This window comes from Cervus elaphus, chromosome 4 (assembly GCF_910594005.1).
Source record: "Cervus elaphus chromosome 4, mCerEla1.1, whole genome shotgun sequence".
NCBI classification, from domain to species: Eukaryota; Metazoa; Chordata; class Mammalia; order Artiodactyla; family Cervidae; genus Cervus; species Cervus elaphus.
Window position 1 is genome coordinate 48,207,549 of NC_057818.1, and position 14,295 is coordinate 48,221,843.

Sequence of the window (14,295 nt, forward strand, 5' to 3'; positions counted from 1 at the left end):
GGGTAAGGCGTCTGGAGCTCAGGGAGAGGTCAGGCTGGAGAGAGAAATGGGAGTACTGTCAGCATAACGGCTGGAGAGGAGGGGGATGTAGGGCTCTGCCTGAGATCCCTCAGCGTTCATACGAGGAGGAGGAGCCAGTGAAGGAGGAGCCCAGACAAATGTGGGGTCTGGGAGCCCAGGGGTGACGACTGGGAGCAGTCAGGGAACCGAGCATGGGGTTGAGCCTCACAGAGGTGACTGGAGGATGCCAGAGAGAAGCCAGGGCAGAACAGGAGGCAGCTGGTTTGGGGCATTTTGCTCTGAAACCAAAAGGAGGAGAGGAGTGGTCAGTTAAAAAACGGTTCTTTGAATTTGGAGGTTTTATTTATTTTAATTTGGCTGCACTGCACAGCACGTGGGATCTTAGTTCCCCAACCTGGGATCGAACCACCCCTGCCCCCTGCATTGAAAGTGTGGAGTCTTAACCACTGGACCTCCAGGGAAGTGCCGATTTTTGAAGTTAGAGTACGATGATACTGAAAATGTATCCAGTACTCACCATGTGCTAGTTTTGGTGCTGAGCTCTAGTCCATGAATTGATTCACTGAATCCATCTCAACAACCCTGCCATGAGTTGTTCAATCAGTCATTCATTTCCCACTCTGTGACCCCATGGACTGCAGCACACCAGGCTTCAACATCTCGTGGAGTCTGTTCGAACTCGACTCCATGTCCATTGATTCGGTGATGCCATCCAACCATCTCATCCTCTGCCACCTCCTCCTCATCCTGCCCTCAGTCTTTCCAAGCATCAGGGTCTTTTCCAGTGAGTTGGCTCTTCACATCTGGCAGCCAAAGTATCAGAGTTTCAGCTTCAGTGTCAGTCCTTCCAGTGAATATTCAGAATTGATTTCCTTTAGGATTGACTGGTTTGATCTCCTTGCAGTCCAAGGGACCCTCAAGAGTCTTCTCCAGCACCACAGTTGGAAAGCATCATCAGGTTCTTTGGCGCTCAGCCTTCTTTATGGTCCAACTCTCACGTCCATACACGACTACTAGAAAAATCATTTCTAGTGATTTTTGACTAGACGGACCTTTGTCGGCAAAGTGATATCTTTGCTATTTAACATGCTGTCTAGGTTTGTCATAGCTTTTCTTCCAAGGAGCAGACATCTTTTAATTTCATGGCTGTAGTCACCGTCCCCAGTGCTCCATGAGGCGGACCTGTCATTTGCCCAGCTTTACTGCTGAGGCTCAGAGGCTCACAGCTGGGAAGGGGTGGAGAACCCAGAAAGGGGTCAGAACCCAGAAAGCCGTGCCCACGGCTCCTCTTCAGGTGGGGGGCCTGCCCTCCTCCGTCCTGTTCTCTGTAATGTCCTCTCTCATGACCTGGAGGGGGCCGTTCAGATGTGTGGTGACACAGAGCTCATAAGGAGAGAGGTGTCAGGAGACAGAAACAGGATCCCTGGAGAGGTGGGCGAGCGAGCAAGCCGAGAATCCAGTTCACGCTGCTCCCTGACAGCCAGGGGCCACTCTGCAAACTAGATTTTGATCCTCCCCTCCCCTGACTAAAACCTCCAGTGGCTTGCCCCGCTCCCAGGACTAATGATAAAGGCTCTTATTTCCTGAGTGCGTATATCATACCAGGCACTGGTGCACTGTGCGCTTTGCCCAGACTCCCACCTGGACCCTGCACAGCGTGCCCATCACCCTTCTGCCTTCATCTCCCATGCTCCCCCAGGCTTTCTCCACTCCACCCACCTGGCCTCTCCTGGCTCCTCGGTCTTTGCAGTGGCTGTCACCAGTTCCCGGAATGCTCCTCCTCCACGTCTTGTGGCCAAAGTGGGATTCCGGAGCTTGGTCCGGCCACCTCCTCGTTCTGGTCTCCCCAGCCTTCCGTCCCCGCTGCCGTCACTCCGTCCCCGGTCTCCGTCCCACGGCCCGTTTCTGCACAGGAGAGCAGGTGACGGTCTTGGTCACAAGACACGTGTCACCTGACACTGTGGGTACTCCATCAGTGAGTGGAATGTCTGAGCCTCACATCACACTCCATCCTCACTGTAACCCCATAACACATGGTGAGGCCCTCACTTTCCAGGGTGGCCACAGGGTGCGGCCCTGCTGACCCCACTCTGCTTCTCCCTGAGAGCGGGCCGCCCTGGCCTTGCCAGCATCTGTGCTGTTCTTTGTGCCTGGGCCCCCCCGCCCCATCTGGCTCCGTCCTGCCCACCTGGAGTTTGCTCAGGCTGCCATCACAAAGCACTGCAGACCGGGGGGCTCAACAGCACAAGTGTCTTTTCTCGGAGCTCGGGAGGCTGGAGGTAGGAGCCAAGGTGGTGGCAGGGTTGGTTCTCTCCGCGAGGTGAGAGGAAGTGTCTGTACCACGCCTCTCTCCTGGATTCTGGTTGATTCGCTGGCAACCTGTGGGGTTTCTTGGCATGTAGAAACATCTGGGTGTGTGTCTCTGTGTCCACATCTCCCATTTTCATAAGGACACCAGTTGTTAGATTAGGGTCTCTCTTAATTGCCTCATTTTACCTTGATTGGGCTTCCCTGGTGGCTCAGATGGTAGAGAATCTGCCTTCAATGCAGGAGACCTGGGTTTGATCCCTGAACCAGAAAGATCCCCTAGAGAAGGGAATGGCAACCCACTGCAGTATTCATGCCTGAAGAATCCCGTGGACAGAGGAGCTGGCAGGCAGCACAGTCCATGGAGTTACAAGAAGTCAGACACGACTGAGCAAGTAGCACTTTGACTTTACCTTGATTCCTCTGGAAAGACACCATTTCCACATCAGGTCAAATTCTGAGCTTCTAGAGGTTGGGACTTCAAAATATCATTTGGAGGAGACCCATAACACCAGCCCTCAGGTCTTACACTGAGCTGCCATCCTCAAAGAAACTCTTCCAAGCCCCACACCAGGCTCATCCGTCCCATGGACCCCACACTTTTTCCCCTGCTTGGCCTCTCTCCAGAGCACATTACACAGTCATTTGCTAGAGATTCATTTCTTCCCTGTCAACCTGTTGGACTGAGAGTACTGGGACAGCAGACCCACCTGAGCCCCATCCAGGACAAGGTATGTAGTAGGCGCCCAGAAAATACACCTGGCAGACTTCCCTGGCGGTCCAGTGGTTAGGACTCCATGCTTCCACTGCAGGGGGACAGGTTTGATCCCTGGTCAGGGAACTAAGATCCTACTTGCCACCCTGGCATGGCTGAAAAAAATATACACCTGGATAGGTGACAGCCAAAAACAAACAGCAGCGCCCCTTTTCCCACCATAAGATCCAAAGAAAGCTTTTTATGTATGTACGTGCATCACGTAAAAATATGTAAACTAAATATACAAAATACTGGGGGACACAGAATAGTTTCATGGTTTCTTATATTTATTAATTTGGTTACAGATACATTTTTAAAATCACATGCTTCAAGTAATATGTTAACTTAGAATTAATGCTTTTGTCCACATGCTTTTAAGAAAGCTGCTTTATTCAAACTCTCCCCAAGCACTTTGGAAATGTCTTTGTCATTGTTAGAGACACTTCTGAGTCACCTAACCTAGTTTTCCAGAAAACATTGTCTTTACTTCCAGCTAAAGTATTTGAGGCTAAACATGTTTTTTTTTTTAATCTGTGTATAATTCTGTTGCTGAAATTTTATCCCAAGGCGTGAGAACTCATTTGCATAACTTATTTACCTACTTTTACTGATACCTCCCCTGCCAAGTGGGCTTCCCCAGTGGTGCAGTGGTAAAGAATCTGTCTGCCAGTGCAAGAGACGCAGGTTCAATCCCTGGGTCAGGTAGATCCCCTGAAGGAGGAAATGGCAACCCACTCCAGTGTTCTTGCCTGGAGAACCCCCATGGACAGAGGAGCCTGGTGGGCTACAGTCCATGAGGTTGAAAAGAGTTGGGCATGACTGAGCGACTAAGCATGCCCACACACACACACCCCTGCGAAGTATTGTCATAAGCCCTTTACCTTTTTTAACTCATTTAATCTTCACTACGAACAGTGAGGTGTAGGACTCTGTATCCCATTTTTCAGGTAAGAAAAATTGAGGTGCAGAATGGTTAAGTCACTTGCCCAAATTCACTGTTAGTTAATTAATTAACTAACTTAAGTTAGTTAAGTTAGTTAATTCACCGCAGGTGTCATGGTTGTTGGTTTTGTAACTTGTTACCACAGAGGTCACCACATATTTCTTTTAATATTTATCTTTATTTATTTACTTATTTGTCTGCCCCGGGCCTTAATGGCAGCACGCAGAACCTTTGATCTTTATTGTGCATGCGGAATCTTTAGTTGCCACACGTGGGATCTTAGTTCCCTGACCAGGGATCGAACCCAGGCCTTCTGCATTGGGAGCTCAGAGTCTTAGCCAGTGGACCACCAGGGAAGTCCCATAGGTCACCCCTAATGTGAGTGTGTCTCCAGAGGAATAATCACCACATCTGCCTCCTTTCTCATTGATTCTGGTCAGGAACCTCTAACACATCCCCAGAGGGCTATAAATGGCTGTGGCCAGCACAGGGGTGCTGTCTTTCAGCCAGGCTGTGTGGATAGGGCTTTTCAGACCCCCCCAGGTCCTCCCAGTGACCCTATTTCGAGAGGAGGAAACTGATGCACAGTTAGAAATGTGTAGCCTGGGTCACCCAACTGGAAGTGGCAGAGCTGGGATTCATACCTAGAAAGAGAACTGGCTGGGCGTCTCATCACGGGAAAGACTCAGGCAAGGCTCACATCCAAGGCTGGGACTCGCACCTTCTGAGGACTGACTTCTCGGAGGAAACAGTCGCCTGTATTGGGGCGCATGCCCCATTGCACGAAAAGCAGACTGAGCTGGTGAAGGACGGAGGAGCTGCACCCAGGGCACTGAGGCAGAAGCCCCCCCGGCCCGCTGCCCCGCACCCAGCCCCTCTGCTGCAGGCCCCGGTCAGCCCTGCAGCTCCGCCTCAGGAGAGGGCTGCACAGCCCCGTTTTGACTGCTTTGTCGAAGGACACTGAACTCACCAGCCTGCCTTCTCCCGACCAGGAGAGCAGCACGGTCTGGGGGTCGGGAAGGACTCCCTCGTTGGCTGCTCACCCCTCCCTCGCTCAGTTTTTCTCTCTTTAAACTGGCGTGACATCCTCCCCACCTCCCCACTTCCTGAGGTAACCCCCGTGAGGACCCCAGCACCAAGGTTGAGCTGCACAGGGCTGAGCAGGAGGCAAGGTGGCCAGGCTGGGGCCCCATGGAGCAGGAGACAGAACCCGCAGCCGTCAGCCCCACTTCCTCAGCCGTCCAGGGCACCTCCTCCCTGCCAGGCTGGCCTCAGCCCAACTGAAAGGCTGGCATGTGGCGGCCCTGCTGGCCCTGGTCCCTGCAGACAGGGCCTGGTGAGGAGGAGGCATGCCCTAGGGAACAGCCTGCTTATTGCTTAAGGGGGAGCAGTGGTTGTGGCGGCTGAGCCCCCAGGTCACGTCTGAGGACCCAGGCTCCAAATGTCCTCATCCATAAGAAGGGCAGTCTTGGAACGTCCCTGGTGGTCCTGTGGTGAGGACTCCCACTTCAACTGCAGGGGGCATGGGTTCAATCCCTGTTCGGGGAACTAAGATCCCATATACTGCATGGCGTCACCATAAAGTGAAAAAAAAATGAGCATCCTGGGGCCTGAGAGAGAGTGAGTGCTCAGGGGGCGAGCTTTGCTGCAGCTGCTGTTACTGCCACCGCAATCAGGAGCAGTCCCCTGAGTCAAGCCCAGGACCCAACTCTGCGGTGACTGTGTCAGAAGCTCTCGGGGCATCAGTCCTCTTGCCGATAAAGCGAGGCAATGGCAGTGATGGCCATGGAGAAGGAACGTAGCCCCGTGAGACACCCCAGCCCCAGAGTGGGGACCCACACCCCCAGAGCCGCCGTCACCACGTCCCAGGCACACTGAGTACCGCGTTCATTCATCAAGAGCAAATCTCAGGCAGCTCAGAGCACCAGGCAGAGGGGGCTTCCGAGCATCCTCCACTACCGTGCCTCGGTCCCCAGCCTCTAAAAGGGAGGACAGGGGTGCCTCCCTCCCTGAGGTGGCACAAGGAGTCATCGAGGCCTCGGGAAGGTCCCCTCAGCGCTGGCACTGGCATCTAGCAGTTGACGTGTGGCCTGCAGGTGCCCTCCTTCCTCGAGTTTAGGGGCCCTGGGTTCAGTTCAGCGTAGCCACGGAAGCAGCAGCATCCCCACCCCATGGCAGGGTCGACCCCCACCCGCCTCTCCCAGCCAGCCTTCCAGGAAAATCGGCCTGCCGCCCAAGGCACAGACCCGATGAGTGTCCTCGCCAGCGAGGCTGGCAGAACCCCCAGCTCAGGCAGGCCAATCGACAGTGGTGCTAATTAGCTTAATTAACCCAGCCCCAAGGGAGCTGCCGGGGTTGGAGGCCAGAGCTCCCAGTCATCTGGGATCAGGCCCAGCCAAGTCAGAGCCTTTGGTCGCCTTCCACTCCTGGCCCGGCCATCACAGGAAAAAGAAGTTGCTGTTGTCCCGCTCCTAACCTCAGGACTGCCTTTGTCATTTTTCTGTCTCCCTCTTTCTTTACTAACGTGAGTGGTTTAATTCCCCAGCGTGGCAAATACAAGTTCAGACAACATGGGCAAATTAGGGACTCTGTCCAAGGCTGTCAGTCAGAACTCTGAGAGAGGGTACCTCCTTCTGGGTGTTTTCTTCATTTGTGTGTTAGATGGTAAAACATGCAGAGGATAAAAACCAAACTAGTTCAAAAGGGTGTGCCACGAAAATCAGGCCTCTCTGCCTTCCCTGGCCCCCAGCCATCTAGTTCCCCTCCCCAGAGCAACCATTGTTTCATTCCTTGTCCATCCTTAGCAGAAATGTTCTGAACATGATTGAGCACACGTGAGTGTGTGTGTTTCCTTCCCGACCACCCCCCCTTTTTTATCCACGGGGTCACCTCCTGTCTGTGCTCCAGCCTCTTTCACTTGCTCTTTTCTCAGCTTGGCGGCAGTTCCATATTAGATAGAACACACAGAAGGTGATCTCATTCTTTTTAACAATCAGAGTCGAGTCCATTTTATCCTCAGAGGTCATTAGATTTAAACATTTATAAAGACCAGAGATCTTGAGAAGAAGGAAAAAGATCAGAGGTGCACAAACCCAGTTTTTTTCTTTTAACCTGGAATTAATGCCATCTTAAATTATTGCTTAGAATTTTCAGTTTAGACAATACATTAGGAAATCCTCCCAGAAGAAAGAGAATGAGGACAAAAATGATGAGTTTGACACTCCAAACTGAATTTCATCATATTTTATTCCTTTTAGACATGTCACAGCTGCCCACTAACAGTGTCAGGCCATGTGGAACTTGCAGTGGATAGATAGATGTGGAGCTGAGGGTCGGAGAGAAGGTTCTAGCAGGATTTCTTCCAGGGAGCCAGCCCTCCCCTGGAGAATCAGGAGAGCCCCACTCAAGTCCTAGGGGTCCTGAGAGCTGGGAAGATAGTTTCAGCAAATGAACCCAAACAGAGCAAGGAAGGAATGCTTATCTTCTCTTGGCTTGACTTTTTTAAGTATCTCTATCCTTTTATTTATTTTATTTTTCTTGGCCGTGCTAGGTCTTCGTTGCTGTGCACTGGCTTTCTCTAGTTGCAGCAAGAGGGCGCTACTCTCTACTTGCGGTGCGAGGGCTTCTCATTGTGATGGCTTCTCTTGTTGCAGAGCATGGGCTCCAGGGTGCGTGGGCCTCAGTAATTGTGGTCCTAGGCTTAGTTGCTCCATGGCATGTGGGATCTTCCCAGACCAGGGATCGAACCCGTGTCCACAGCATTGGCAGACAGATTCTTAAACGCTGGACCACCAGGGAAGTCCTCTATACTTTCTCCTGGTTTATGGAAATCATTTAAGCTTGCTGGGAAAGGAAGAGAGAGAGGAAGGGAGGTTGGAAGGAAGGAAGGAAGGAGATGGGTAGGGAGGCCGGCTGATGGGTTAAAAGGAAGGTCAGTTCTGTGTGATACGTATTTACCAACTAAGTCGGTGTGCCTGCCGGCCTCGTCCCCAACCCAGGACATAAACACAGACTGCAGGTGAGGTGGGAGGAGTAGAACCCCAACATAGTCACACAGGACAAATCACTGTGAGATGAATACAGTGAAGAAGTAGGACAGGAGAGTGTGATGTAGCTCACCTGGGCTAGGAGGGAGCCACAAAAGGTGGAGTGTCAGGGAAGGCCTCTCTGAGGAGGTGACATTTGAGTAAAGCTGGGTGGATGAGAAGCTGCCATTTGCAAGGACTGCTAGGAAGGATGCTCTGGGCAGGCAGAACAGCCGATGCAAAGGCCCTGAGGCAGGAACTTTGCTGGCATGTTTCAGGAACCTTGGGAAGCCTGTATGGGAGGAGATGAGGGCTGAGGTGGGTGGAACAGATTGTTTTGGACCTGGTGGGCTGTGGCAAGGAATGTTTTTAGAAAGAGAATCCCTCCCACATATCCACCTTAGGAGCTGAGAGTTTGGTAAACCTTGAATATACCACACTAAGCTATGTGTGGGGCTTCCCTGGTGGCTGAGACAGTAAAGATTCCACCTGCAATGCAGGAGACCTGGGTTCGATCCCTGGGTTGGGAAGATCCCCTGGAGGAGGGCACGGCAACCCCCTCTAGTATTCTTGCCTGGAGAACTCCATGGACAGAGGAGCCTGGCGGGCTACAATCTATGGGGTCGCGGAGAGTTGGACACAACTGAGTGACGAAGCACAGCACCGCATAAGCTGTGTGTGAGTTTTGTTTCCTAAAAATGTTTTCACATCACACATACCCCCCCTTTTTTTTTTAAATATTTATTTGTCTGCACCAGGTCTTAGTTGTGGTACACAGGATCTTTAGTTGTGGCATGCGAACTCTTAATCGCCATGCATGGGACCTAGTTCCCTGACCAGGGATCAAACCTGGGCCCCCTGCATTGGGAGTGTGGAGTCTTAGCCACTGGACCACCAGGAAAGTCCCCATAACCACTTTCTTATTCCCATGACGTATCTGGGCAAACCTCTTCCCTGTCATGTGGACCAAGTTTTCTTGTCTTCAGCAGCTAGAGGGGGTTATTCTGGGGTACCACTGTCCCTCCCTGCCGGGCCTCGTCCTGCCATTACTGGCCAGTGCTGTTTCCTCCTTAGTCAGGACTTCATGAAGCGTCCCCGAACACCTGGCACCTTAAAGGGGAGGGACACTCCCAGATGGAGAACTCCTAGGGTGGAGACAGTGCACGGTTTTACACTTTCAGCAGGTCATCTTACACCCTTCCCAGAGGGGAGCCTCGTGGACAGCGCCTTGGGCAGCGGATTCTGGGAAATGGTGAAATCAAAAGGGAAGCGGGAGGGGTGAGGCCCCTTGGAGCTCCCAGGGGAACAACGTGTACTCTTGGGGGGGGGGGGGCGTGTCTTTCTTGCTTGTGTCTGTTTCTCTCTTGGATAGAAAGCTTTTCGTTTGCCCAGAAAGCATACTTCCCTAATAATGACGGAGCCAGAATTACCCTAGCCCTGGAATTCTCATTTGAGAAGGAATATGACCTAACAAGAAAAAAAAAAACTTAACCACCCTCTCTTCCTTCCTTTGTTGAAATCCCAAGGCTGGCAGCTGAGAAAATAAGAGAAAAAATAAAAAAACATAGACTTCAGTACCCTCAGGAGCCCAAGATATCTTATTTCTTCCTGAGTTCAAAGACTTTTCTCTTTTTCTTTCTTGAGTTACACAATGATGAAGTCTAGGTGTCAGCTCTTTTTAAACTATTTTTTATTATTATTTTTGTTACAATACATGATTATAGCAAAATAAATTCAAGCAGTTCAGAAGGGTGTTTGTATCAGATGAAAAGTGAAAGCCTCATTTTTCCACCTTCTAATATGACTCCTACTTCCCAGAAGTAATTATTGTTCATAATTTCTTCCAGGATTTTTTTTAATGTGTAAAAGCATTTTTAAAAAGACTAATTTATTTGGCTGTGTCGGGTCTTAGTTGTGGCACATGGGATCTTTGTTGGGGCATGCGAGCTTCTCTAGTTGGGGTGCCTGTGTTTCTCTTTAGTTATGGTTCCTGGCCTCCGTTGCCCCTCAGCATATGGGAATCTTAGTTCCCTGACCAGTAATCGAACTCAAGTCCCCTGAATTGGAAGGTAGATATTTAACCATGGGGCCACTGGGAAAGTCCCTATAAAAGCATATCATTAAACCCAAAGTGATTATGTTTCACATTCTATACATCTTTCGTACACCAACTCTTTGATAGAAACGTGACAGCCAAGCGCTGTCGTGATGCCCGTGGGCTCAGCAGCCCGGTGGCCCGGAATGGAATCCTGACTCCTCTCCTCCCAGGCCATGTGACTGTGGACAGTTACTTTAACCTCTCTGTATCTCACTTTCCCACCTGTAGAGCAGAGATGCCAATTAACAGTGGCTCCCAAGGAGGGCTGCTGTATAGATTTCACAGGTTAGCTCACATGGAGCCCATGGACTGGTAGATAGCGCCTGGCTCTGTGCTTCTGTTAGCTGTCATTATTTCTTTCCTGGGTGGGGTGGCAACACCTCAGATGAGGGATCCAGTGTTGGCTGGAAAAGTAGGACCTGATCCCAAAGGCTGGGCCAGACTCAGGAGGCAAGAGGAGACTGCAGGGGAAGTCCCAGGAGTGGAGGGCAGAGAGCCCCCAGGAGCCAGCCCGGGCCGGGGAGCTGGGATGACAGCCTGTGGTGCCTGCAGAATGGGGAAGGAGCAGTAGGAGAGGACTGTGTGCAGCTCGGGGTGCCCAGCACCCCCAGAGAAACGGTCAGAAGAGCAGCTCTCATTTCCCCAGTGTCCGCTCTGTGAGGTGCTGGCCAGGCAGTTTGCAGCAAATTCCAAAATGTAGTAAGGTCACTGTGTTTTCCCTGTGTGCAAACCAAGGATCAGAGAGGTGGTGTGACTTGCCCAGGGTCCCAGAGCAGGAACAGGCAAAGTCTAGACTCAGACCCAAACCTGTCTGCCCACCAGGGCTCCTGCTGTTAACCCCAGACTGTGCCTCAGTGACTTTTAGATCATAGAGTCTTCTGGAAGGCAGCCCTGAGTCAGCTTTGGGAATGCTGAAGAAGAGCGTGGTGATCAGAGTGACCCGGGCTCACAAACCATCTTCTGGAACAAGAGTGGAAGTTGCTCAGTCGTGTCCAACTCTTTGTGACCCCATGGACTATATAGTCCATGGACTTCTCCAGGCCAGAACTCTGGAGTGGGTAGCCAGTCCCCTCTCCAGGGGCTCTTCCCAACTCAGAGGTCAAACGCAGGTCTCCTGCATTACAGGGGGATTCTTTATCAGCTGAGCCACCAGGGAGACCCAGTAGAAAAGCAAGATAGGAGCAGTCAGAGGCTGCTCCAAGCCCTTGTGCCTCGTCTCTGGATCCTCCCAGCCACCCCATGCTGTGTGACCCCACCCCATGTGATGGAAAGCAAAGTGAGGGAGATCTGGTGTCAGGCCCTGGAGCGCCCAGGCCAGAGGTCTGCAGTCTGTGGCCCAGCCCCAGCCCAAAGGGACCGGTCTCCCCAGGGGATTCTAACTCTATGGGACCCCCCCTCCCTCTTCTGTTGCTGGAGTCCCTGGTCTGCACCACCCCTGTGTTCCACCTGAACGACTCCGGAGGTTCCTGTCTCCTTGTTTCCGTGAGGGTGACGTCTCCGCAACTCTTCTAAAGCACAAATCAGGACCAGGCACTCACCAGATCAGACTCTGCAGATGCAATCCTGAGACCCCTCTGTGGCTCATAAGTTCCCAAACGCCTGCCCCAGCCCCTCCCAGGCCTCACCCCCTTCCCAGGCCTCACCGTCTTGCCCCTGACGCCTCTGTAAGCTCACCAGGCTTGTTCACACATCTCAGCCCAGCACTCGCTGTTCTCTCTACCTGGCCTCCTCTTCTACCAGCAGATTCCTGCCTTCTGCCCTTTCTGCTCAGACGTCATCCCCTTAGAAAAGCCTGCCCTGGGCCTTCCTGGTGGTCCAGCGGTTCAGACTCCATGCTCCAGTGCAGGGGGCGCACTGATCCCTGAGCTAAGATCTCCACGCCATGTGGTGCTGCCAGAAGATGACAAGAGAAGCCAGCCTCCATCCCCAGCGACCCCTGTCCCTTTACCCAGCTTTATTTCCCTTCAGAGTACCTCTCTCCACCTTGCATTGTGGGGTCTCTCTCCCTGTTCCTTTTTTCATGGTCAGTCTCTCTGACGGGTCTGCTCCACATTCACTGCTCTATTCCCGCTGCTGAGCACACACACGGCACGGAGGGGATTCCCAGGCCGCATCTGAGGGATGGGCAAGTAGCGAGGATAACCTGGGTCTCGCCTCTGTCCATCTGCACCGGGTGACGTGGGGAAGCCACGGTCACTCGCCCGGTGGTGGTTGGCTCCCTAGGGTCAGGACAGCTCTGAAAAGCGACTTGAGCTTCCAGAGACCCTTCTGACCATGACCTTCTCCTTCCAGACAGGTGGACAGCAGCACGAAAAACGTCTTCGGGCAGCCGAGGTTGAGGGCCTCCCTCCGAGACCTCCGCTCCCCACGGAAAAACTACAAGTCCACCATCGAAGATGACCTAAAGAAGCTCATCATCATGGACAACCTGGCGCCCGAGCAGGAGAGAGAAACCGGCGTACGTGGAGGCTGCCCGTGCCATGCCCACACCCATGCTCGCATGCGTGCAATCAGACAGGCAGAGGGGCAGGGGCAGGGCCGGGGCGGGGCAGCTCCCTGCACTCACTCCAGCCTCTGCCTGCCCGAGGCACCCACCGGCCTGTTGGGGTGTGTGTGCCCCTGCAGCCAGGAGTCAGGACGTCGTGTTGGTCAGGGACAAGATCACAGTGTGAGCCAGCCTGGCAGGCCCACGGGGGCTTTATCCCCATTGGACCGCGTGCAGCTGCCAATGGATGCTCACAGTGGCTCTCACAGCCTTCTCCCCGAGCGCAGGGTGGAAGCAGCACCCGCCTGCCCAGACCGCAGGACCAGGAGTGGAGGGAGTGCTCAGGGGGCACTTGGGCTCCTGTGACCCAGAGGTCGGGGGAGGCCAAAACAGCAGGCGTTCTCTGTCCCTCTCTTTTCTGCCTCCCCTGGTGGGCCAGGCGCTTGGCAGGTGCACTCTTGTTGGGACCTGGGTGGCCCCAGTCTCTGCAGGGTTTCCTCCCACCAGCTCTGGGGGGAGCCAGCACTCTGTCCCAGGTGGTCCCCACCAACGCCTGGGTCTCCTGCTCTAGCTGAGGTCACCCCACCTTCCCTACCTCCCCTGGAGCTGGAGAGTGGGGTCAGCCCTCCAGACCCAGGTGGGCTGCAAAGAGGGGAGGAGGAATCCTCAGGGAGAAGTGCTGTACTTTGGGCAGAAACGGGTGCTGGGTGGGTCAGGACTGCAGATGGTGGGAAAGAAGCATCCGAGGGCAGTGATGGTGGGCCTGGCCCTGACCACACCCCTGTCCTGGCAGCAGTCGCCACAGAAGAGCCTGCAGCGGACGCTGTCAGATGAGAGTCTGTGCAGTGGGCGTCGGGAGCCCAGCTTCGCCAACCCTGCCGGCCTGGAGCCGGGCCTGCCCAGCGACGTGCTCTTCACCAGCACCTGCACCTTCCCCTCCAGCACGCTGCCCACCCGCCGCCAACACCAGCACCCCCACCCGCCTGGCGGCCCTGGCCCCGTCCCCACCACCGCCGGCAACAGCTTCCCCGAGAAGAAATGTGAGCCCGGGAGCCTGGAGGCTGGTTGGGGTGAGGGGTAGTGGGACAGGAGGGCATGAGCATGCGGATCACCTTGAGGTCAAAGGCCACAGGTCATCAAAGTCAGATGCGGGTGGAAACTGAAGTACGCAGGAGCTTCCGGGGACCCCAGTGCTTCTGCACACTGGGTGTCACCCTCAGAGCAAGGGATTGTTGGCCAAGCATCAGTCACCTAGGAATGGGGGGCCCCAAGGATTGGGGTCCTCTGAGACCAGAGAGAGGGCGTTAGTCTCTCTAGGTATCTCCAGACTGGAAGCTCATTACTAGGGCCCTGAGGATCAGGGTTTCCATTATATGCGCCCCTTTCCCAACTCCCTGTTCCAGCCCCAGCTCCCTGTTCCAGCACCAAGCAGATAACCTCATGAATTTTTTTTTTAATATTTATTTTTATTTATGTATTTGGCTGCTCTGGGTCTTAGTTGCAGCACCCAGGATCTTTAGTTACAGCCTGTAAACTCTTAGTTGTGGCATTTGGGCTCTAGTTCCCTGACTAGGGATCAAACCTGAGTCCCCTGCATTGGGAGCACAGAGTCTTAACCCCTGGACCACCAGGGAGGTCCCTGCCTTCACATACGTGACT

At 53.4% G+C, this 14,295-nt stretch overlaps 1 protein-coding gene across 6 annotated transcripts in view; it reads left to right on the forward strand.

Annotated features, from left to right (window-relative positions):
• Nucleotides 1–14,295, forward strand: part of SIPA1L3 (signal induced proliferation associated 1 like 3) — a 254,870-nt gene that overhangs the window by 226,137 nt on the left and 14,438 nt on the right. For 5 of the 6 annotated variants that reach the window (XM_043894518.1, XM_043894527.1, XM_043894536.1 and 2 more), the window contains 2 exons: nucleotides 12,444–12,609; nucleotides 13,430–13,676. In XM_043894518.1, coding sequence (XP_043750453.1) covers nucleotides 12,444–12,609; nucleotides 13,430–13,676 — 413 coding nt within the window. The remainder of the gene's footprint in view (nucleotides 1–12,443; nucleotides 12,610–13,429; nucleotides 13,677–14,295) is intronic. The other variant, XM_043894532.1, reaches the window with a different exon arrangement.